Below are 23,609 nucleotides of genomic sequence, written 5' to 3'. Positions count from 1 at the left end.
CTGCTTTCCCTTTAAGTTTGTATTTCACCAAAGTCAGGAAAACATGTACTAGCAGCATGTGGTCTGTCCCCAGCATGCTCCAATGTATTCAGAGGGGCCATATTTACGTGACCAGATCTCTGCCTCCATGGCACCAGCTCCTGGGTCCTGGACCTGCCCCGCGAGGTTTATAGAGGACAAACATGCCCCTTTGGGTTTATACTGGGTACAGACCCCACTCTGGGCTTATACTGAGGACGGACCCCACTCTGGGCTTATACTGAGGATGGGTCCCCCCGTCTGCGCTTCTACTGAGGACGGACCCCACTCTGGGTTTATACTGGGGACAGACCCCACTCTGGGCTTATACTGAGGATGGGTCCCCCCATCTGGGTTTATACTGCGGACGGACCCCACTCTGGGCTTATACTGAGGATGGGTCCCCCTGTCTGGACTTATACTAGGGACAGACCCCACTCTGGGCTTATACTGAGGACGGGTCCCCCTGTCTGGGTTTATACTGGGGACAGACCCCACTCCGGGCTTATACTGGGGATGGACCCCATTCTGGGTTTATACTGGGGACGGACCCCACTCTGGGCTTATACTGAGGATGGGTCCCCCTGTCTGGACTTATACTGGGGACGGACCCCACTCTGGGCTTATACTGAGGATGGGTCCCCCTGTCTGGACTTATATTGGGGATGGACCCCACTCTGGGCTTATACTGAGGTTGGCATCTAATCATGTTACTGGCATGAAGGAAGAAGGGAAACAGATTCTATAATGGAGAGAAAAATCAATAATCAGAACCCATGAAGCCTGAGGCAGCTGTTTGAGTCATGGAATGGGTGCAAAGTTGTAGGCGTTCCACAGGCTGAAACATTAGGTAAGGACACAGATGTACACAAATCACATTTTCAGAAAAACATTACGACGTCTGAGTTTCTAAATGCACTGGGTGAAATTATATTTTTCAGAAGAAAAACTTAGTGAGTCTGAAGGCACAACAGTAGAAACAACCCAGAGTGGGACACAGAGAAAAAAGAATTCGCAAATCGGAGAAAAGCACAGGCGACTTTCAGCAACCTCGTGTGCCTGTGACAGGGTCCCTGGTAGAGCGAAGGGCAACAAAGAAACAATTTGAAGAAATAGTGGTCGAGGTCTCAGAAGACAGGAACAGACTCTTCTCCCAGGAGACCTCAGACGCCAGCAGACACGTGAACAGTCACTGCACACCACTCGCGTCAGGGAAATCCTAATCAGAACCACAGTGAGATCCCACCTCACGCCAGTCAGAATGGCTGGAATTAAGTCAGGAAACGACAGGTGTTGGTGAGGATGTGGAAAGACTGACCATGAGGCCCGTCAGGGGGACACAGGGCACGACCACCCAGCTCCTTCCGAGGTGACCACTCACTGCTCGGAGGAGCTGAACGGTCCATCCCGGGTGTCCGCCCCAGAGAAAAGAAAGCGTGTGTCGGGACGAAGGTTTGGTTAGGAGAGTTCACGGCGTTGTTGTCGCCATCACCTCCCGGGGAAATGGCCCAGGTGTCCGTCAGCAGGTGGGAGGGCAGTGCGATGGCTGGTCGCCACACCCCGGGACCCTGGGACCCCGGGATGGCGCCCTCGCTCCATGGCAGGTCCCACTCAGCAGAGCTGTCTTCACAGCGAGCAAACGTGTCCGGCTACAGCACGCAGTCTCTGCGGGTCTGTGCCCAACATCTTCCTGGGAGAGCGCGCTGGAGTGCGTCCCAAGCCACCCAGAATTCTGTGTCCGATGCCAGAGCAACCTTCCGATGTGCGGAAGCTTTGCCGTCCACTTCCTCTCTGTTCGTCGTCGGACACTTGGGTCATGGGCCTGTTTTCCACTCCCTTCATGACACTGGCATCAGTGCTCCCTAAGTGTGTGTACGTGTCCGGTCACTCGTGGAAGTCCGGCTGCCAGAGGCGGGGTTCTCGGAGCAAAGTCTGAAACTGGGTGCACTGTGTTCCTCCCAGGGTCAGGGTTCGGAGCCGCCACCAAAGCCATGTGCATCGGCATGCGGTACTGGAAGCCAGAGCGCTTGGAGACACTGGTGGAAGTGAGCGTCGAGTGTGGCAGGATGACCCACAACCATCCCACAGGTGACGCTGTCCCCGGGGTTCCCTTGCCTGTCGGCTGGCGTGCACTGCGTACGCTCTGTGGTCGACCTAAGAGCCGGCTTGGCGTTGAACGTGGCAACTCTGGAGAGGGTGAACCCAGCAGGTGTGGCGCCGTGTGCGCCGGGGGGAAGGGAAAGGAAGCTGGGCCCCGGGCTGACATCTCGGGCATACACTGTGTGTCACATAGGTCGGGCGTTTTCTGCTGAGTGCTGCGCCCGTCCCCAGCCGTGCCTCTATTTCCCCACCTGTCGTGGGGATGACTGTGGCACTGGGAGCCAGGCCAACTTGCACAGGAGGACAGAGCATGGAGCCCCCAGCTCTGTGGGCTTGTCCTCCTGGAGCCGTGATGCCTGCTGCTCCCGGGGTTTCCCACCGCATGTCCGTCACACAGCATGAGGGCAGGCAGGGCCCAGCGCTGACCCTGAGTCATGACCTAGAAGGGCTGTCGGCTCCTAAGTTTAAGAAAGAATGACGTGGGCACCTGAGTGGCTCAGTCGTTAAATGTCTGCCTTCAGCTCGGGTCCTGGGATTGAGCCTCTGATCGGCAGGGAGCCTGCTTCCCTCCCCCTCCCCATTCCCTCTGCTTGTGTTCCCTCTTGCTGTGTCTCTGTCAAGTAAATACATTAAAAAAAATAAAGAATGGCGTGAAACTCGCAAACCTGTAACCACGTGTGAGTCAGGGCAGGGGACGCCTTCCCAGCCCGCCGCTGTCCTGAGACTCTTCCCTCTTTCAAGGCCACTTTCTTTTTTCCCCGACAGACTTTATTTATTTATTTGAGAGAGAGAGAGCAGGTGAGTGAACTGGGAGAAGCAGAGGGGGAAGCAGGCTCCCTGCTGAGCAGAGAGCCCGATGCGGGACTCGATCCCAGGACCCCGAGATCATGACCTGAGCCGAAGGCAGACGCTTCACCCACTGAGCCCCCCAGGCGCCCTCCAAGCCACTTTCAGTGTTACTGTAGCTGGTGTGGCCACACTGTGCCCTCCTGGCAGCACCCGCGGGGGGCGCTCACGGCAGGGAGACATTTGGAGCGGCTGGCGGTGTCCCGGCCGGCTGGGGAGGGCTCCGTGCTGAGCGCCCGCTGGCTCGTGGTGCAGGTGGAGGCGGGCTGAGCCCGGGAAGCCTCCATGCGTGACAGGGGCGAGTGTCTGCCGACAGTCCGAGGTCCACAGGACTCCAGGTCCGCAACCCCGACCTCTACAACATTGGCTGATGGACTGTCCGCTCGTATGAAAGAAACGTGTCACACAGTGTGTTTCGGATGAAAGCCCCGATGAGACACGGAGGGTTTGATGGCACGCGGGCAACACCGGGAAGGCAGGGGACTCCTGTCCAGTGTTCCGGACACTGCTGGCTGCAGGCATCGCAGGCGGACTGCGGTGCGGGGCCTGGACACTGGATACCCCTGGGGGGGTGGTCACGGCAGGGGGTCAGGATGGTGACAGGTCTGAGAACCCGACACTGACTCCCAGCCTGCAGCAGTGCCTCCCAGAGTGGCCAGCGAGACCCCAAGGGCAGCTCTGAGACGGCCGTGCCTCTCTCTGCATGGTTGTCCTTTCCGTGAGCCTCAGGCAGGCCTGGTGGGCACTCCTGTGTCCCCACCACAGCCCTTCATGCAGGAGACGGAAGGCCAGCGTGCCCGGAGCCACGGCCCAGGACGCTGAGCCCAGAGCCATGGTTGTTCTGTCGTTCTGCCCTCTGCCCCGCAGGCTTCCTCGGGTCCCTGTGCACGGCCCTGTTTGCGTCGTATGCTGCGCAGGGCAAGCCGCTGGAGCAGTGGGGCAGGGACATGGTGCGGACAGTCCCGCTGGCCGAGGAGTACTGTAAGAAGACAATCCGGCACCTGGCAGGTGAGCCCAGCCCCTTTCCTGTCGCTCCCCATCAGGCGGGCCTGATGCACACTCAGGACTCATTCAGATCAGGTTCCCAGACAGCTCGGGGTCAGCCCGCCCCACAATGAGATGGGGGCCTGACCCCGCCAAGCGGGCCAAGGCACCCCTGGCAGAGGGTGACACCTGCCCAGGAGACCAGGAACAATCGAGCAGTTGGAGCTCCACACCCCGACCCCAGCTGTCCTGCTGTCTGACAGCAGCCAGAGAGACGACAGGGGTGCACACCGGGCTTCGGCATTCCGGATGGTCCCAAAGTAGCCCGTCCCCTGGGATGAGGGACGCCCACACTGACGTCCACACTGCTCCTAAAGCTTACAGACGGCCGGACCCAGAGCCCAGACGGGTATCTGTGCCCGCTGGTGACATCTACACCCAGAAATGTCTGTCTGTCCCAGTTACCCAAACCCGTGGTCAGAAGACAACCCCCCTTGCCTGCCCATGTGGTGTCCACTGGCTTGTCCGGCAGAGGCTCTAGGGATCACGGTGTCACTGGCGTTGGGCAAATGACACCTGACAGACCAGACGAAGAAGCAGGTGCAGCTCCAGAAAGCCCAAGGCTTCTCCTCGGGGACCGGCCCCGCGCAGGGCTCTCTCCCTCTGGGAGGGCCCGGAGCTCCGCGCGGCTGCTCTGAAGTTGTCCGTGTTCGTCCCGGGGCAGAGGGGGCTCGGGGTGTGGGTGCAGGAGCAGGCTGTGGTCTTCAGGGCTGCCCTAGGCCGAGGTCTTGAGACAGGAAACCCACGAGTCACTGTCACCCTTTGGCAAGTGGGGACTCATTATAAATGCGTCTGGAGAAGCTTCCAGACCAACGTGACCAGGAGAGTTTTGCCTCTGTTTCTGCCAGCTCGTAGTGCTGGGAAACTTGCCCACCGGCCCATTCTGGAGGGAAGCAGAGAACCTCTTGTCCACCGTGAACTGCAGTGTCCCCTATACCCCTAATTATAGAACAGAGCTCCACACTTGCCTTATTTTGCCTGGCTTGAGTCACTCTTAGCCCGGGCTCTCTGCGGTGGCAAGGCTGCCCGGGGCCGCGTCCTTCCACAGGGAGAGACAGGTCAATGAGGCCGAGTGCGGGCCACAGGTGTGTTCCCACTGCATGGGGGACAGTCCCCAGAGCTCCCCAGGCTTTCCCGCAGAGCAGCCATCAGGGGTGCTCCTGGACAGGAACGGGGAGGACTTGGATCTTTCTTTTTTTTTTTTTTTTTTTTTTTTTTTTTTAAGATTTTATTTATTTATTTGACAGACAGAGATCACAAGTAGACAGAGAGGCAGGCAGAGAGAGAGAGGGAAGCGGCTCCCTGCTGAGCAGAGAGCCCGATGCGGGACTCGATCCCAGGACCCTGAGATCCTGACCTGAGCCGAAGGCAGCGGCTTAACCCACTGAGCCACCCAGGCACCCGGATCTTTCTGTTTAATTTTAAATGTGTTCAACCTAGAGTTTTATGACCTTCTAGGACACACACCCTTTTCAGTAGAAACCCAAAACCGTCTGGAGAAAATCGTGCTCCAGGGCTTTCTGCTTAGTGGTGACAAAGCCCGTGGGCAGTACTGACACTAGCAACTCTGTTCCCCGTCTTTCTGCTTGGGCGTCTCACCCCAGACTTGCTGCCCAGCGGCCGGGAGAGAAGTGTCCCCACGTGGGCCGAGCCCGGGTCTCCTCAGGGCCTTCCTGTCTGGCCCTGTCACCTTGCCCCAGCCTTCAGTGGCTTTGCTGTTAGTTTTGTAAAGCGGACTCGGGCCAGCTTTCCTGGGAGCCTGTAGGTCCCTCAGGACCCGGAGCCCCACCAACACCTGTGCTAGGCCCTATCTGTACCTCCGAGCCGTCCCCCATCCCGCGGGTGTCGGCTGTGCCCCCTGAGCCAGGAGGCTCCCCAAGCTGGCGAGGAGGTGCCGCGGTGTCAGCCGCCCGCCAGAGGGACGCCCAGGGGCTCACCTGTCGGCACTTGCGCCTCAGCTGCGCGTGTCAGAGCAGGGTACAGGCTCAGGACAACAGGAGAACAGTCGGGACCTCAGGCTGGGACTTGGGTCCCAAACAGAGTCGAGCAAGGCTTAGGGTCACTTTGTCCCTCGTCTCCACCTTCCTCGCGGTGGTTTCAAAGCGGTGGTGGATGCCAGGGGGAGCCACGGAGCCGTGGCCGGGGTGGGCTCAGCCCTCCACCTCCGGCCACCCACCCCGGCCCCACGGCCAGCTGGCGGCCCTTGGCACAGCGCACCTGCTCTCTCTGCAGAGTACCAGGAGCACTGGTTTTACTTTGAAGCTAAGTGGCAGTTTTACTTGGAGGAGAGAAAGATCAGCGACGACACGGGGAGCAAAGCCATCTTCCCCGACCGGTATGACGCAGAGGAGAGGGACAAGGTAAGTCTGGCCGTGTCCAAGGGTGGGGACGGCCATGGCCAGGGTCCCCGCCGAGGGACCGCTGCGGCTGGGCTGTGTTCCGGCTCCGTGTGGAGCCCGGCCGGGGAGGCCCCCCCCCCCACAGCAACGAGGGGCCCAGAGCAGCCGTGGCAGCGGCGGGGGTGGTGTGTGTTGGAAACCTTCCTGGAGGAAGCATGTTTGAAACAGATAAAAGTTCATCTTTCCATTTTCTCTCACTAAGAGCACGATATGGGCTAGAAAATTTGAAAATAGGGATGTTAAAGACATTCTGTTCCACTGCACGTTCTCTGGGGTTGCGACTTCAAGTCGAGGCTGATGAACAAGGCTGTGCACGCCATCACCCTTCCTCATGCAGCAAACACCCCTGCGGGCGGACGCTGTCAGTGCCAGGGGTGGTAGCACGAGGGAGAGATATGAGTCACTGCGGTGTGGCCAAGATCCGCACGTGTCGTCCATACGTCCAGGGATCCCAAAGCTGAGCTGAAGTCCCTTTTGCAGTCAGGCGCTGAGCACACTTGTGGGCTGCCACTCTGCCTGCCGAGGGCACCCTGTGGTCCCAGCCAGCTGCCTCAGCCCCAGCTAGCATGTCTGCGCTCCAGGTGTCAGGACGGTGTCAGGACCATGTCAGGGAAGAGGGAGGGCCACCCTTCCTGCTCGGGTGTTCCCTACCTCCCCTCTGTGTGCCCCCGTGGACCTCACCTGGATGCAGGAAGGCCCCAGTGGGCAGTCCTACAGATGGTACGGCTGCCCCAGACCCAGGACATGGGGCTGTGACAGCCCATCACCCCCCCCTCCGGCCCCTGCCCGATCCCTGCTCTCGCCAGCCTAACCACGTGCGGCGCACCCCACGGGGCTTCATGTGGAACCCCTACCCGTCCCTGCCTCGGGGCCTTGGCGCCCGCTGGGCCCGCGCTCAGATGAGGGCCACGTAGGCTCTGTCACCGTAGACTTGGCAGCTGCCCCAACTCGTGGCCAGGCTGGTTTGTCACCTGGGTGGTGTTACCACCTGGTGACACACCTGGGTGTCACCAGGGAAGGCCTGCATCCATGGGAGCCTCCAGAGATGGGTCTTTCCTGTGCACGGTTAACCCAGCCCTGGGGCAGTGCCTGGCATACACATGGCACCCCATAAGTGCACAGCCAGTAGGTATACACCTGTGTCCTGGAAGAACCCAGGAGCTCATGCTCCAGCCAACACTGGTTTGCTGTCGTGTGACTCTGACCCCACTCTTCCTTCAGGCTTACCGGAAATGGAGCTCGGAAGGCCGAGGGGGCCGGCGGGGCCACGATGCCCCCATGATTGCCTATGATGCTCTACTCGGAGCCGGGAACAGCTGGACGGAGCTCTGCCACCGGGCCATGTATCACGGAGGTGGGACTACCTTCTTTAATTGTCTTGGGTTCTGGGCGACCAGCACCCTCTTCTCACCCCAAAGTGTCCTCCCAGGGTCTCCAAGGGCCCAGCTCCTGCCCCCCAGAATGTGTGTCCTTTCTCTGGGCGGGTGCTGCCTTGCGTGGCCATTTTCCTGAGCTCACTAGGAAAGGGCTTTTGGGGAAGATGGGGTACGTGCCCCTCTCCTCCAAGGCCACTAGGCTAAGAGTGGGTGTCCTGCTACGACAGCCCCACATGGTTCTGCTGACCCTGTGGCCAGACAGGGTTCTGTGGGACTTTGCATCAGTGGCCGCGGGTTTGAGCCTTGCAGGAGCAGCCATCACAGTCCCGAGGCTGCGCAGGATCTCCCTGTCCCCTGGTGCCCACTCTCTCCTGCGGGTGTGAAATGAGGTGGTTCCTGGCAAACACCAGCTCGCACTGGGCACAGAGTCTCCGTGGGTATTGGAGCCCTTCGGTTCCTGGTGCCGAGGCTGAGGTGGTGAGGGCCAGTGCCGCCCACAAACGTGGGCTCCCGGTGCGCCCGGCCCCCAGGACAGCACGGGCGTCCATACACAATCACGCGTGTCCGGGTGTGCAAGGAGGGAGGGTGGGAGGGGGCAGCAAACCCCTCAGGTCGGTGCACCCAGAGCAAAGGTGGGGTCGGGTCCGGGGAGCTGCCCAGAGGGTCTCTGACACGAGCTCTTGGCAAGGGGGACTGGCAGGCTCTGGCTAGTGCCAGGTCCCTGAGCCATGGCTGCCTGCCTCGACCCCGAGGTCCCTGAGGACCTGTGTTTTTCGTTCCAGGCGAGAGCGGGGCCACGGGGACCATTGCGGGCTGCCTGTTCGGGCTGCTGCATGGCCTGGACACGGTTCCCCCGGGCCTATACCAGGACCTGGAGCACAGGGAGGAGCTGGCACGCCTGGGCGAGGCCCTGTACCGCCTGTCCACAGAGGAGAAGTAAAGCCTCCCGGCGCTGTCTGGGGCCCGCGGCCCTCCTGGTGTGCGCCACGCCTCCCCGGCCAGAATCACATCTAACCCTCCCCTCCCCAGTGTCAGAACCCCACCTGCCGTATGAAAGGCACCGTCCGTCCCACGAGGATGTTTGTCCTGCCCTCGCATGGCCCCAGGACATCACTGGCCCCATGCCAGAGGCCCCAAGCCTCCCAGCGCAGCAGCACAAACAGCCTCGGGGACAGTCGGGTGTTTCACTGTGTGCACCACTAACGCTGCTCGCTCACTGGTGCCCACCACACTAACCAGGACGGCCGCGCGGACCAAGCGCACGTCCCCGCCTGCTCCTGGCCTCGGGCGCGGCAGCCGGAAGCACGCGCTTCACCTCCGCCTGCGTTTTTAATCACACTAGATCTTAGATCTTAAAAACCAACCCCTTTGGAACGAGTGCCTGAGAAAACTGGGAAATAAAGGGTCCTCGTGCGTCCCGCATCTCCTTCGGCGTGGTCTGCGGCTGTCACGCAGCCTGCCAGGCCTGGCCGGGGCCACCGCAGGCCCCACCGTGCTCGCTGCTAAGGACGCGGAGCCGCTCGCCGTGGCCGGGTCCCTGCCCGCGAGCGCAGAGAACGAGCGCACCTGCTCCGGCCGACAGGAGCGTCCGACAGGGCCTTTCGCAAGTAGCATCTGGTGTGAATAAAAGCCGGGGCGTCTCGCGCTTAACACGGCGCTTCGGCAGCTTGGCTGGGCCGGCCCGGCTGTGGCGGGGCTCTCTTCAGGGGCTCCGGGGCCCGCGGGGTCACCCCCTTGCTTCCCAGGAGGGCGCGAAGGCTTGGCGCCGCTGGCGGGCGACGGACCCGGGAGGCGCTGGCGAGGAAGGTCTCCGAGTCACGGACTAATGCCTGCTGCTCCTGCCGCTTTTTTTTTCCTGGGGGGAAAGGCAGGAAGCCGCGCGCAGGGGGCCCCTCAGCCGGACCGCCCGGGTCGGGGCTGGGGACTCGCCCGCCCGGCCTCAGGAGCGCAGGCCCGTGGAGGTAAGCGGGCTCGCCCACCACGGCGGCCCAGGGACGGCCCGTCCGGCGCCGGGACCCCAGCCCGTCCTCGAGCGTCAGGAAGGGGGTCTGTTCCCAGGCTGCCGGCAAAACAGCACAAATTCCCAGGACCCCTGAGAGGAGGAGACCGTGTCCCTGTCTCGCTGCAGAGACTGGCACACGCGGAAGACGAGGCCACGGCGCGGTGAGGGGGGCTCACCCCTGCGGGTCTGACCCGCGCTCCCGCAGAGGTGACGCCCGCGGCTTCCAACATCCCCGAGCCGTGCGCCCGGGGCGCCGTGGGAGAGCCGGAGGCCCCCAGCCGGGGTCACGCTCCCAGGCCCTTCACGCGGCCCTGGAAGCCGCCTCGCGCGTGTCCTGCAGGAGCGTTTCAACACGCGCGCAAGCGCACACTCCCTTTTGGCATTTTGGGACCCGTCCTTTTGGCCACTACACTTTCTTGGGCACTGTGTCCACATCACTCGGTTGTCCCGTTCCCGAGGCAACGCGGGCCCCTCCGGCAGGGACGTCCACGTCCGCGGGAGCCCACGGCTTCACATCCTGCGTGCGGGGCTCAGGCAGGGGCTCGTCCTCCCGCACTGCAGGGCATCCCCTCCATGCTCCACCGGCACGGCACGTGGGCGCGCGGGCTCGGAAGCTGGGGCTCAGGGCTGCAGCCACACCGACTGTGCTGGGCAATGTCGGCAGCCCCGAGCCCTCGGGGACAGGCCTCGGCTCCTGCTGCTGCCGGCCTCAGGGCGGGAGCACGTCCCCTGCTCTGTTCGCACACATGGAGACGTCAGACTGATCTGGTGGATTCGTGTCCCCAGGCTCTCTGGTTAAGAGGTTTTGGTTCAGGTTTGAACTCTTGTTCCAGTGCTCTGAGTCTGGAAGCCGGTTGGGGGTGGGTTTGGCAGATGCACTATCCCCTGATGGCTGGGGGCAGCCCACCCAGGAAGTCCCCTGGCAAGACTGGAAGGGGCCATTCCCAGGGTCCAGCCGCACAATGGCCTCAGCAGGGTCCTCTGGGACCCACCCCTCCATCAGGGGATTTCCCCAGGTCGGGGGTGGGACAGCAGCAGGTGTGGTCGTCGCCCCTGCTGGGCAAGCCCAGGGGGAAGCTGTCACGAGGGGAGAATATAAACCCAGCGGCCTTGCCTGTCTGGCCCCATCTCCGAGATGTCTGCCCGGTGCCCTGACACCTGTCCACAGCCCCAGGCCCACGGGCACCTGCAGTAGACGGCACATGAGGCCTGGCCAGGTGTCCGTGGAGAGAACTGGAAACACCCTGGTTTCCGAGGAGGCCACTGGGGACACTGGGCCTTCTCAGGGCACAGCCCAGGGGGACATGGACAGCAGGGAGACCCCCAGCCCACCTATCGGCCCTCAGCCCTACATCCAGACTGCCCCATTGTAATAGTTTGTTTTCAAGTATGTTGAAACCCACAAAAAGCCACAAAGTGGCCCCAAAGGCTGCCTTCACCAGCTGTTCACCCCAGGCCACACTTGCCTGCTTTCCCTCTCAGTGATGCGGATGGACGCGCCCAGCAGTGGCCGTGCCCAGAGAATGAGGAGAGCGCCTGAGGACCCTCGGCCTGCCTGTGTTTAAGGCCTCCATCAGCCAGGGCTGTGCCGCCTCTCGTCTCTCCGAGCAGCTGGCCGGGGGCGCAGGGTCCCTGACTCTGACTCCCACAACTTCTGCTGCAACTACCCCACAAGCCTCTGGGCGGCAAGACCCACCTGCTCAGGGATCTGGTCCCCCAAGCGCCTGCAAGGGGCATCTGCAAGGGCACGGAAGGGCACAGGCTGTGTGCGGCCCGTGGGAGAGTGAGCTAGGCTTGTCCTCTGAAGGGCAGGAAAGGTGCGTGCAGATCACCCAGGACCCGAGGCCGCCGTGGGGAGGACAAGTGGGGAGTGGTGCTGTGGGGGTGATCCTGGCTGGCTTCTCTCCCCTTTCTTTCTGAGGATGCACTTGGCGGGTCCGGGGCATCTCTGTTGCCATGGGACTTGGAGGTCTGCCTCCAAATGAAGACCCCATATCTCAGAAGAGGACACGGGGGCCAAAGGACATCCCCTTGCTGCCTGAGGACATGCTGACACAGCCTGACCTATGTCGGTTGAAAAAGCAGACGGTGAAGGCCGGGCACTGTCCACCAGAAGAGCCCCACGGAGACCCCCGCGGGACCCGGTGCCGCTGGCAAGCCGAGGCTTATCCTGGACCTGACACCCCAGTGTTGCTGTATTTCCAGGTGACCTCTCAGTAGCCAGAGGCACCAACAGAACCACCAGGAAAGCTTATCGCGGCTGTGCTACTCACACTGGCGCCAGAGAAATGTGCGCCGGAGGATGTCCGCCTGCCTCAGCCGGCCGGGCAGCACCCCAACACGAAATCCGGATCCCAGACGCCTCTGGGAGGCACCAACCAGAAGGGAACACACCTGGCTTTGAGGCACGAATGACTTACCCTCCCCAAACTGTCCTCCCCTGCCATGCACAGGGCCCGTCCGTCCAGCATGCTGCTCAGGCCGGGCCTGTGTGGCTCAGAGAAGAAAGCACTGGCTATCTGCAAGTCCAGGTCGCTTGCGTACCGCCCTGCGGGAGAACTCACGCCCCGGCCATTCTGATTCCGTGACTGCGGGCCTGCTGAGGGCCATGTTGGTATCCTGCAGGGACACAGAGGAGCCTCCCCAGGACCAGTAGGGGCAGCATAACCCAGCCACTGGGAAAGGCTCCACTGAGGAGGCCATCTGAATTGGGTCATGAAGGATGCATAGGAGCTCGTCAAGAGTGTGGCTGTTGTAGGAGGGAAGGCTCAGTGTGGGGCTGGGACAGAGCACAGGAGGGAACTGAGTCACAGCAATGAGCAGGGTGAGCGAGAGCCCCGGACGAGGCCCCTCCATGGGGGTCTGCTGAGTGTCTGCTCCTACCAGACCCCTCTGCAGGCCCCAGGAAGGTGCAGAGCAGATGGGTTTCCCGCCCACATGGAGCCAAACCTACCCTGTGCTTGCAACGGCGCGCGAGTCTCAGACGAGGACGATTGCTGCAGCGACAGTGACCCAGCCGGGGTGCTAGGGCCGCAAGCTCAGGGACTGACCACAGGCGGGTCCAGGTGAACCCGGAGGACGGGCAGTATGAAGCAGAGGGAACAGCTTGTGTAAAGGCCCTGGGATAGGAATGAGCTAGGGACCAACTGATGGCCTGTGCAGCTGGAGCAGAGTACAAGGTGGGGTCAGAGGGCCAGATGGGGCAGCTCACAGCCTGAGCCCTGGGAAGTCCATCCCCACAGGGCGGCAGGAGCCCAGTTCAGCCACGTGGTGAGGGCGCACTGCACAGCCATCCTGCGAACAGAGCTCAGCGTTTCTGCGGGGCACAGGGGCTCCCCAGGCTACAGGGAGCAGGACAGAGAGATGGCGGGGGCGAGGAGGGTCCCATGTTTGGGCGGCGGTTACACACAAGCTACCTACGGGAGGAGACCGCGTGGTCACCCTCTGTGCTCACTGCCCTCAGTGCCACTCTGAATCTTCATCCTCTTGTGTGACCAGCCAGTCCTGGCAAGTCCCCGGGCATCAGCCCCGCCGCAGGCTGTAGGTAAACACAATCGGGACGCGTCCCCACCATGCTTCCTGACACAGAGGGACGCTCGGCATCGAAGCTTGGCCACCCTGGCAGGAGGAATCGGGTAGCGACAGCAGAGGAACAGGGCTGAGTCCACACTGAGCCGCCCTCACTCTTCACGCTCCTCCAGAGCTGCTGCCCCTTGGTCTGAGTCAAGGAAGTGGCCAGGCCACACGAGGCCACATGGCAGGTCCTTGGGGCCTGTGTTCCGACGTCAGAATGACCCCACAGCTATCTCAGCCATCGAGTGACTCAACCCGCAGTCCTGAAGGTGATCGGAACCCCAGCAGGGTGGCCGGCCCATCCCGCAGGCCGTCACCAGCCCCCACCTGCACACCGGGGCCCTGGGCCCCGAGGTCCCTGGGTGCGGTCAAGTGGCAATCTGTGCTGCGGTCAACCTCCCCTTTGAAGCTGGACCCTCACATGGCGATGGGCCTTGGAGGAGACTGCACGGTGACGGCGTCCGCCCGCCGCTCAGTCCCAGCAGTGAGCTCCGCCAGCATCAACGGGCCCTGCACGCACATGGCCTGGAGAGAGGGTCTGGACTCTGGTGTCGGCCGGGAGTCGGTCTTGCTGGATGAGCACTGCGGCCGGTACTCCAGGAGGCCAAGGCTTCCGCGAGCGTCTTCCAGAGTGCGGGTCCCAGAAGGAGGGAGCCAGCTCGGGCAGGCAGGCAGGAGGGCAGCACGGGGAGGTGGTGCCAAGAACTCAGGGCCACAGCCTCACCCACAGAGTTTGGACAGTGTTCTAGACCTCGTGCAGCAGAGAGGTGGCCGTGGGGTAGAAGGAAACGTGGGGTTGCCAAGCCCAGCCAGGTGGGTGACAGCTGTGGGCCGTGGGGGGCACCGGGAAGGCCGCGTGTGATGTGCCTGTGACACCCTGTGCCGGGTGGAGGCACGGAGCTGGGCATCCTTGGTGACACCCCCGCCACACACACACAAGCCACCTGGACGGAGATCCAGTCCCGGAGCCACGCTTAGGCCGCGAGTCTGCCCAGCGGTGGGGAGAGAACCAGGTGAAGTGAGACCAGCCCGGGTCAGCACAGGGTGCCCAGCGAGGTCCACGAGGTCAACGGCAGAGTCTCGACGAACCGCACAGAAGACATGAGGCTAGCCCGGTGGCCAACCAGCTACCAGCCAGGCTAGGAGGCCACGGACCGGCACTCCCGTGGTGCCAGGGCAGCAGGAGTGGCTGTGCCGATGAGCCCCCATGACTGCGGCTCCTCCCCGTCCCTGCCGGTCCTGCCCGCAGCACCTCGGGCTGCCTCGATGGCGTGGAGACAGAGCTCGCGGGCTCTGGAGGAGGCCTGGGTCGCGGAGCCTGAGTGCCCCCTGACCACCCACCTTGGCGGGAGAAGTGAGGTTTCTGATGACCCTGCAGCTGGTAGTGGGCAAGGATGTCCCTGCAGTCCTGGGCACACGGTGAGGCGGGTGTGCCGCATGGGCACAGTCGGAGAACCAGAATGGGAGGAGCTGCCCCTGGTCCAGGGCAGGGGCGTAGGCGGCGTGGGCGACCCGTGTGCCTGGCGAGCCCTTTGGCGTTCCTGCTGCTAGATGGGCACAGCTGTGGCCCGGGATCTGGCTGGTGCTCCCTGTGTGGCCCGGTGGCTGTGCCAGATCACACCCCTCTGGCTTAGGAATGGGTTCAGGTTTCTGTTTTGTTTTAGAGCTTAATCCACCAAACGCACGGTCGTCTGATGTTGGGAAAGAGCCCGACCTATCCCGCGGGTTCCCTGGGCCAGCAGCCGCCGCGGCTTCGGAGACGTATGGGAACCCTGGTGGATGACGGAGTCCGAGGCGGTGGCGGTGCCGCCCGCAGGCAGGGTCTTCACGGTTGTCTGGGGTCCGAGGACAGCTAGCACTGCCCCTCTGAGCGAACTGACTGCACCGGGTGGACTGGAGGCTCTCGGGAGCCTGAGGGGAGGCGTGCTCAGTCCCCCGAAAGGAGTACTTCCGGTGTGGGGACCCGTGGCTGGGCTCCGGGGCTGTGGTCAGGCTGCTGAGGACGGACCACCACTGGCCCTGGGCACCTCCTCACAGCCGTTTAAGAGGACGTGCGTGGACTCTCTAAGCAGAGCCCTCTTCTGGGAAATGCATGAAAGCAGGAAAAGTAACGTTGTGTGTTCCCTTTTAATGCGGCGTCGGAGTCCACTCGGGGCCGTGCAGCTCGCCGCTGCACCCACGCCGTGAGCACGTCCCGAGGCAAGATGGCACTCTCCCTCCCGCCGGGACGCACTGTGCGTAAGGTGGCCCGGTGCCACCCATTTAGAAGCTGTCGACGTTTTACGGTCAACCACAGCCGTGGGAAGACCGTCTGGGCGGGTTGTGGTCCTCTGCTCGGTGTGGCGATCGTCTGCTTGGGAGGAGTCACTAGACGGCAGAACGGCGGGGCTGCGTTCCAGGCACCTCTTCACAGACATGCCTCAGCCCACCAGGGACGACCCTCCCGTGCCAGGCTATGCAGGAGGGGGCGTTCCACCCAGTTTCCGAGACCCACCCCCAGGAGGCCCGTCCGTAGCTGGGTTGAGGTCGAGGGCCTGGGGCTGCCTGCTGATAACGTCTCCCCCGGGACAGGGGCTCAGGCGGGGACCTCCCGGAGCATTCGGGGTGCCCTGTGGGCCTGGCCAGCCTCATCCACTCTGCTCAGCAGCAAAGACAATTTGTGCAGCTCCAGGGTCCACCGCCCTCCAGTCCCGCCTCACGACCTTCCCCAAGGCTGAGGCCCCCGTGTCGGCCCAGGGCCTGCGGTCCGCCCACTGCCCCTGAGTGGGGGTATAACCATGACGATCACTTCATTTCTCACACTGGAAGTCAGAGATAACACAGAACCGGCAGAAAGTGGGAATTCTCTGCACTTAAGTCCCCGTTTATACTAGCATAATGTCTCCACGACGGAAACCGTCGAGTCCCGCTCAGGCGCGCATCTGCCTTCCAAACTGCTTCTGCAGAACTATTAACACCACTTTCCGAAGCCCGTGGAAGGACAGTGGGCTGGCAGTGGGCATGAGCGGTGGCCCGAGAGGCAACACGTGTCTCTCGTCTCCACGTCTCCAGGCTCTCAGGCCTCTGTCCTCCCCCGGACTTTGAGGGTATTTGAAATGCGACTGCGCCACAGGAAATGGAGTCACCCTGGAAAATAACAAAGATAAAATCTGTGACAGCTGATCTTTTCTTTCCTGCAGCTCCAAGCACAGCAAGACTCGTGGCAGCGAGAAGCCTGTTGACGTCCAAGCCCTGAGGAAGAAGGTCAGCAGCGTGACGTGCGGCCCGGCCACCCGAGCCGTCCTCAGCAGCCTGCTGCTCTATATCACTGACCTCCAGGACAGGCCCCCGGAGCCGCCCGCCATGAGGGCAGAGGGCGGGGAGAGCAGGGCCGGCCACTCACCTGAGAGCCAGGGCGCCCACCGGCGACCCACGTGCTTCCAGCTCCTGCAGGCCAAGTTCATGGGCACAGGCCATGAGCCCCGCCTGAAGAAGGCCCGGGAGGTAGGGAGGCTGATCTCCAAGGACAAGCAGGGCCCCGGCAGGAGCTTGGTGGCCGCTACCATCAACAAGCTCCTGGACAAGGCCCGGGAGGGGGCCAGCCGCCCCACGCAGGACAGGGAGCCGGCCTCCAGCCAAAAGCCCCGGCAGGGGCTCTCCGCAGGGAAGGGCACCGTGAAAAACATTCTGAAGATATTCTTGGCCGCTGAGAAGAAGGAGGTCTGTGAGGAGCCCACAGCGGCCAAGGGGCCTCTGCCCAAGCCCACCAAGAGGGGCTCCATGCTGTCCAAGCTGCGGGAGAAGTTCGAGCAGAGCGGTTGTCTTTGCTCCGAGGCTGGCGTGCTGCCGCTCCGCACGGAGGGGAGGAAGAAGAATCTGGTGAGGAGGAAGAAGCACCGGCCGGAGACCCGCACGCTCAGCATGGCCACCATTGCCAGCACCTGCCTCGGGACGCCGCTGGCCCGCTTCCTGGCCTGCACCGCGGAGCCCGTGCTGGCCTTCAACATCGCCACCGTCGTCTGCGGCCCCCGGAGCTGGCTGTCCCACTGTGCCAAAATCAGCCATTCCCGGCAAGGGCACGTGCTCAGGGGAGGAACAGGCGCGTCCCCCACCATGGGGGTCATAGGAGATGGACAGGGACAGCCTGGTGGGGAACCCACACAGGCTCCAGCACCCTGGGCCACGGCTCTTGGGGACAGCCTGGAAATGGCATTCCTGGGTGAGGGGGCCAAGCCCATCCCCGGGCTAGCCCCCTCTCCTGCCTCCCACAGGGGTGGGCCCCTTCCTGGTCATGAGCCTGCGGGGTCACTCCTCAAACCAGCCAGCCCAGGGCATGCCAGGGCAGTGGGAGGCAATGGGATGGGGAACCCTCCTGCAGGGGACACCGCACAGCACACCATGGTGCCTAGGGAAGCTGGGCCAGGCCTATGGCCTGGGCTCCAGAGCACAGGAGCCAGGATGGCCCCCAAGTTTGCCCTGACAGTTTGCAGTTCTGAGGGTGAAACAGAAGGAGTGAGTCTAGGCTCGGAAGAAGACCCCCTGTTCCCGCTCCAGGAGACTTTCCTGGAACAGAAGGTAGTGGGACATATCCCGCCACTTCCAGCACCTGCAGTCCAGGCCCTGCAAGGCACACAGTCAGCCCTGGAGTCTCCCCAGGTAACTGTCACCCGGCCAGTCACATATCAAATGCCACCACCTCCTGCCACGCTGCCCAAGGCCATGGTGTCTCCCCACGTGACTGTCCCACGGCTGGACACGTGCCAAGTGCCACCACCTGCTGCCACGCTGCCCAAGGCCATGGTGTCTCCCCACGTGACTGTCCCACGGCTGGACACGTGCCAAGTGCCACCACCTGCTGCCACGCTGCCCAAGGCCGTGGCGTCTCCCCATGTGACTGTCCCACGGCCGGACACGTGCCAAATGCCACCACCCGCTGCCACGCTGCCCAAGGCCGTGGCGTCTCCCCTCGTGACTGTCCCACGGCCGGACACGTGCCAAGTGCCACCACCCGCTGCCACGCTGCCCAAGGCCGTGGCATCTCCCCACGTGACTGTCCCACGGCCGGACACGTGCCGAGTGCCACCACCCGCTGCCACGCTGCCCAAGGCCATGGAGTCTCCCCACGTGACTGTCCCACGGCCGGACACGTGCCAAATGCCACCAGCTCTTGCCACACTGCCCCAGGCATCAGGTGGTGGAGACAGAGGTTCTAGTCTTCTGAGTAGTGAAGGTAGGGGTCGGGGTGGGCTTGAAAGTGCTCGAGGGGTGTTTCCCATGGGGACAGGAAGCGAGAACATCAGCGCAGCCAGCATGGTTGGGGGCCCTCTCCAAGTTCTGAGTGTCCCTCCTGCAAGGGGTGCCGCCAGCATGGGTCAGGACCTCCCAGCAGCAGCCCCGGAACAACGTCCCACCCAGGGAATGGCGGACACCTGCGGTTTGGGGGATTCAAAGGAGCTCCAGCATCTTGAGGGTCCCGCAGGAGAGGACGCGTCTGAGCCGGCCCACAAGAAGTGTCCGTGGCCGGCATCAGGAGACAGGCTGGTCCATGGCAGGGACACCCCATGGCATCATCCCATGGCCTCGGGGAATCGACAGACAGGGGACAGCCCCTCAGCCCCTGACCATCAGCGAGAGCTGCCTGCCCAGGCGGGACACCCAGCGGGTGTCTCGGCAGCTCTGGGGGCCACCCCCAGCGACAGAACCCAGTCTGACAGTTCGACCACTAGGGAAGAGAAGGTCCTATGTGGGCGCGAGCTCGGGGGGCCGCCACGAGGAGACTCTGCCCAGCCTGGCGCGCAGGCTGCAGGGAGTACCAGCCCTGGCCTCGGCAGTGACAGACCTGCCCCCTTCATCAAAAGTCCCCAGCCAGTTCCTGGAGCCCCCAGGCAAGAGGCAGCCACAAGGGCCACAGAGAGCCACACTGCACCAGCATCAGGCAACGTTCTGAAGTCTGTAGACAGTGTGGCCAGAGGGCGGGACCTAGCGCAGGAGCCGGGGGGCTGCCCCCCGCCAGCGCTCCCTAGCTCTGCAGCCGTGGCCCTGACCCGGGCCCCTAGCTCCCCGCACAGCTCAGCGCCAACCAGGTGCAGCGAGCACCTGCTCGAGAGCAGCACCCGTGGGGGTTCAGGGCAGCACTGGCCAGAGCCTGCCGAGTCCCCGGCCGCTGTCTCACTGCAGGCGGCGGACACCCCGCTCAGACCGGCTGAGCCGCGAGCGAGTGTCATGGCTGAGAGCAAAGCTAGCGTGGTGGCAGTTGGCAGAGGGGCCCCAGTTGTGCACAGGAGCCCCTGGGGGGGGATCATGACGCGAATCCCAGGGGGAGCCCCCCCCACACCCCAGGGCAGTGCTGCAGTGGGGCCTCCACCTTCTGGGAACCAGCAGGCCGAGGAGGACAAGCACATCCTGCCCAAAGAGCAGGTTCCTCTCAGTGCTGGGGCTCCCTGCCGGCCTCCACCACCTGGAGCAGCAGGAGGGCAGAGGGTGGGCGGGGCACTCCAGAAGGGCCCCGACCCCCAGGCCCACCCACCATCTGTGTCCCTCATGAGGGCCTGCGTCCAGGACAGAGTCGAGGTTGGGGACAGGCATCAACCACGGGCAGGCTCGGGGGGGGCACTGGAGGAAGGGGCTGCCAGACCCGTGAGGCTGGATTGTCCTCCAGACAGGGGCGTGGCTCTGTGGGGCCAGATGGCTGGGCCACAGGCTGCAAAAGAGGGTCAAACACAGCCCAAGGAGGTCAAGGTGGGCCATGGTGCTGAGGTGGGGGCCACCGAGGTGGGGACAGGTCATCAGTGCACTGAGAAAGGCCCAGAACATGCACGGGGGCAGCAGGCGAGGCCTGCAGAGAGACCCTCTTGGGGATACAGTGCCCAGGCTGGAGAGAACCAAGAACCATCCCCACCAGAGAAGCCGGGGCACCCGGCCCAGGCCCAGGCCAGCAGGACAGCACCCCACATCGCGGCGGGCCCCACCGACAGCTCATCAGAAGCAGCGTCTGCTGTGGGTGCGAGCAGGAGGTCCTGCAGACCGGCCCCCAGGGGCAGCCAGGAGGAGGCCGGAGCCCCACACCAGGTGGCAGAAAGCCAGCCTATGGTGGACAGGAGCCCATGGTCTTCTGGCCCTGAGCCAGCGCCTGGCTCCGCAGGGCCCACACCCAAGTCCGGGGGCTGCAAGATGCCCTGTGCCCCAGCCCAGGAGGGACCCCCAGAAACCCCGGAGGCAGAGAGCGGTGCACGGGAACATGTGCGGCGCGGAAGGCTGGAGCGCTTTGCCAAGTACAGAGCCCAGAGCTTCGGCGACCAGCGGTCCTTTGATCTGTCCTTCCGACTAACAACCATCAGGGCCAACGACACGTTCGAACTTCCTAAGTGAGGCCCCAGCTTCCGAACACAGACATGCCCAGCACCTCTGTTTCTGCACCTCGCCTTGCCCAGCTGCTTCCCTCACACACGCACCCAGAGCGCGGCGAGGCGGACCCTTTTCCCTCTTGGTAACTGGTCCTGGGAGGGTCTGCGTCCCTGAGCTGTGGAGCTCTGCACCATCTTCCTGGGGCTCACGTGGCTTCTCCTCGGGGACGGAGCAGCAGGGCCGGGGGACGCCCCAGGACGTCCAGGCGCTTGTCCCCACGGGTCCCATCCTTCACGATGCTCGAGGGCGCCCAGGTGCAACTGCTGTTTCCACACCGTTGCGCTTGCTGCTGAGCCTGCGGGCGTCTCTTCTATCCTGTCTTGGTGTCTCGGGCCACCCGGCCCTTTGTGGTGTCATCTGCCCACGGCAGCCCCGCTGCTCGGCACAGCACAAGAGCTGCCCGTGAAGAGCCCGAGGGGCGGGCGTGGAAGGAGCCCCGGACACCCGCCTCGACCCCACGGGAAGGCACGCAGGCGTGGATGTTTCCAGACCCACAGTCCCAAGGAAACGGCCCTGCGGGTGCTGCTCACTGAGGACAGGGAACGTCCATGGAGCCGCGTCCCGTGCCTGCCTGTGGGGCCGCGCCTCCTGTCCCTCTGTGTCCGTGTGTGTTCTTCCTGCGGTCCTCTGCCCCTAAGCCTCAGCCTCCGGTGCGTCCGCCGTCTGGAATTGTCGGACATCGTGTGGAAGCGCAGGAAAGGAAATAAAATCCCCTGGTAGTCACGTGGCCTTAGGGCAGTTTCTCCTACTGTGGCTGCTTCTCCCTCGCTGTCTCCACAGCACAGCCACACTGGGGGGCACATCTCGTGTACGGTGTCAAACTCTCAACGCTATCGCCCACCAGGGTCAGGGCCATCAGGTGGCCTCAGGCCAGCCGCCAGCTCTGGTGGGAAGGGACAGCGGGAGGGCTGCCCCACACGCGCTGCTCTTAAGACCCCCGGCCGTGGGAGGGGCTTCCCACATCTTGATCTCGCAGTGCTGTAGGCTCTCCTGCGGGTGAGCCACGTTCTCAGCAACGCCCACTGGTCCCGTAGACGCTTCCTTGATGCCTCGGGCTGGAGCCGCGGGATGTGACCATGGTGCATGGAGGGTCTCACGAGGCTAAGCAGGGGCCAGAGGGTCCATGCGGCCAGCTGTGCTCTGTCCAGCAGTGGACACACTGCCAGCTGCCCACCCCTCAGGCCAGTGGTTCAAAGTCTGGCCAATGGGCACCTTCTACCACTGTGGGGTCACGAGTCCAGGGTCCTCAGGGGTCGCCAAAATGTGCCAGGCCTCCTCCGTGGAGCAGAGACAGTGCTCCCGCTGCTCCATGAGGGCCCGCAGCCTGATCCCATGGGACAGACAGTTGCCTGTGTCCCCCGTGCTGCCCATGCCCTCATCTGGGCACCTGGGAGCCCGGGGGGACACTTCGCCTGCTGCATCTGGCTCCTACACAGAGTTGAGGGCTGGCGGGGGACAGGGGCCATCCCACCTCTGCCGTTGGAAGGGGTGTCCCTTCCTGGGGGCTTGCAGGCTGGGGGGTCTGGCGCCCCTGCCCTGGGAGTCTTGGGAAGGCTGCACGTGGTGGGCTGGCTTCCTGGAGCCACAAACCCGGGGCAGCGCCAGTGCCCACACTCGGGTGCAGGCCCCAGCAGAGCCCGGGGGCCACATCTGCTCACACCCATTGCCACATCCTCCGACGGGGACCACGAGCCACCTCACCTGGCAGGGCACCGCCTTCCTCACTGTCCTCCTCCATCCTTCCTGCTCTGGTCCAGAGGATCTGAGGCCATTTGGCAAAGAATGTGATGACAGAAGAGATAAAAATATTATATTCACTGCATGTTCTCCTTTTAAAATAAGCGGTGGGACTGTGTTGCTATTTTTAAATAGACCAGAAAGTCCGCTAGAGAAGACTCAGAGCGGTGTGAGTCCAAGTGGGAACCAGAGCCTCCTCCCGACGCAGCTTCGAACAGTTTGCACACCCATCTCAGCTCCACGCCTGGCAAGCGCCAGGGGTGACTGTGACCTGCTCAGCCGGGGTGCCCTGCTCCCCGTGCACCAAGTCCGGCCTCGGGGTGCCCTGCCTGTGCTGGAGCAGCTCGCCGCTGCGGGGGCTGGACGGAGCTCCGTGTGTGTTTCCACTACACAGAGGCCATGCTGGCCCAGGACCCCCATGGAAGCAGGTGCCTCCACAGGAGGAAGGCCCCCGAGTCCCCATGCAGCAGAACAGTTGGTGGCAGAAGGGGGGCCACCCAGGCCGTGGGCATTGGAACAAGGGGACGTGTGTATGAGCCAGTCGGCCCATGGGCGCACTGTGCTCTCGCAGCGTCCATGGACACGAAGGCCTGCTTCAGCCTGCATGGCTCCTTCTGCTGTTTACGGACCACCCGGGTGCCCAGCCCACCTCGCTGTTGGGGAATTCCTGTTGGTGAAAACTCCCAGGAACCCACCCGTGTCTCAGGTGTGCCATCTGCGAGTGCCCGTGGTTAGGATTCTGCCAACTCAGTGTCTCTTCCTTCTTTGAGTTTCGATCTTGTAATTACGTGATTGTGTAATAACCCACAGCTGTTTGATTCCCTGTTCTGTTTTATCCCCTTTTGTATACAAATATCTCGAAAATGGGTTTCTCTGGAAAAAACTACTAACTATAATTTGTTGTATCTGTTGTGTTCTTCCCTTTGAATTTTTACGAACTTTATTCAACGGGAGACAATTTCAAAAGCAGAAATAAAAGATGTTTCTTGTCCCAGCAAGGTGGGGCCATCTTGGTGCGGCTGAGGGCACGTCCCTTACAGCCCTGCACACCAGGGGTGTGGCTGTCGGCCGGGCAGGCTGGGCGTGGCCACCACCGGGAGCCACCACACCCGGGCGCTCTGGGGCCACAGG

At 63.0% G+C, this 23,609-nt stretch overlaps 1 protein-coding gene across 3 annotated transcripts in view; it reads left to right on the top strand.

Annotated features, from left to right (window-relative positions):
• The window catches only part of ADPRHL1 (ADP-ribosylhydrolase like 1), a 28,324-nt gene extending 4,970 nt beyond the window's left edge, over positions 1-23,354 (top strand). The window contains exons 2-7 of one of the 3 annotated variants that reach the window (XM_047720483.1): positions 1,981-2,106; positions 3,832-3,972; positions 6,241-6,368; positions 7,629-7,761; positions 8,566-8,719; positions 16,538-23,354. In XM_047720483.1, the coding sequence (XP_047576439.1) occupies positions 2,010-2,106; positions 3,832-3,972; positions 6,241-6,368; positions 7,629-7,761; positions 8,566-8,719; positions 16,538-20,705 (4,821 nt within the window). In that variant the 5' untranslated portion in view covers positions 1,981-2,009 and the 3' untranslated portion in view covers positions 20,706-23,354. Of the gene's footprint in view, positions 1-1,980; positions 2,107-3,831; positions 3,973-6,240; positions 6,369-7,628; positions 7,762-8,565; positions 9,201-16,537 lie in introns of those variants that run through there. The other 2 variants (XM_047720482.1, XM_047720484.1) reach the window with 2 other exon arrangements.
• The last annotated feature ends 255 nt before the right edge of the window (positions 23,355-23,609 follow it).

This window comes from Lutra lutra, chromosome 3, assembly GCF_902655055.1.
Source record: "Lutra lutra chromosome 3, mLutLut1.2, whole genome shotgun sequence".
NCBI classification, from domain to species: domain Eukaryota; kingdom Metazoa; phylum Chordata; class Mammalia; order Carnivora; family Mustelidae; genus Lutra; species Lutra lutra.
Note: the sequence above shows the minus strand (reverse complement) of the source record. Positions and strands in the feature narration are given on the sequence as shown.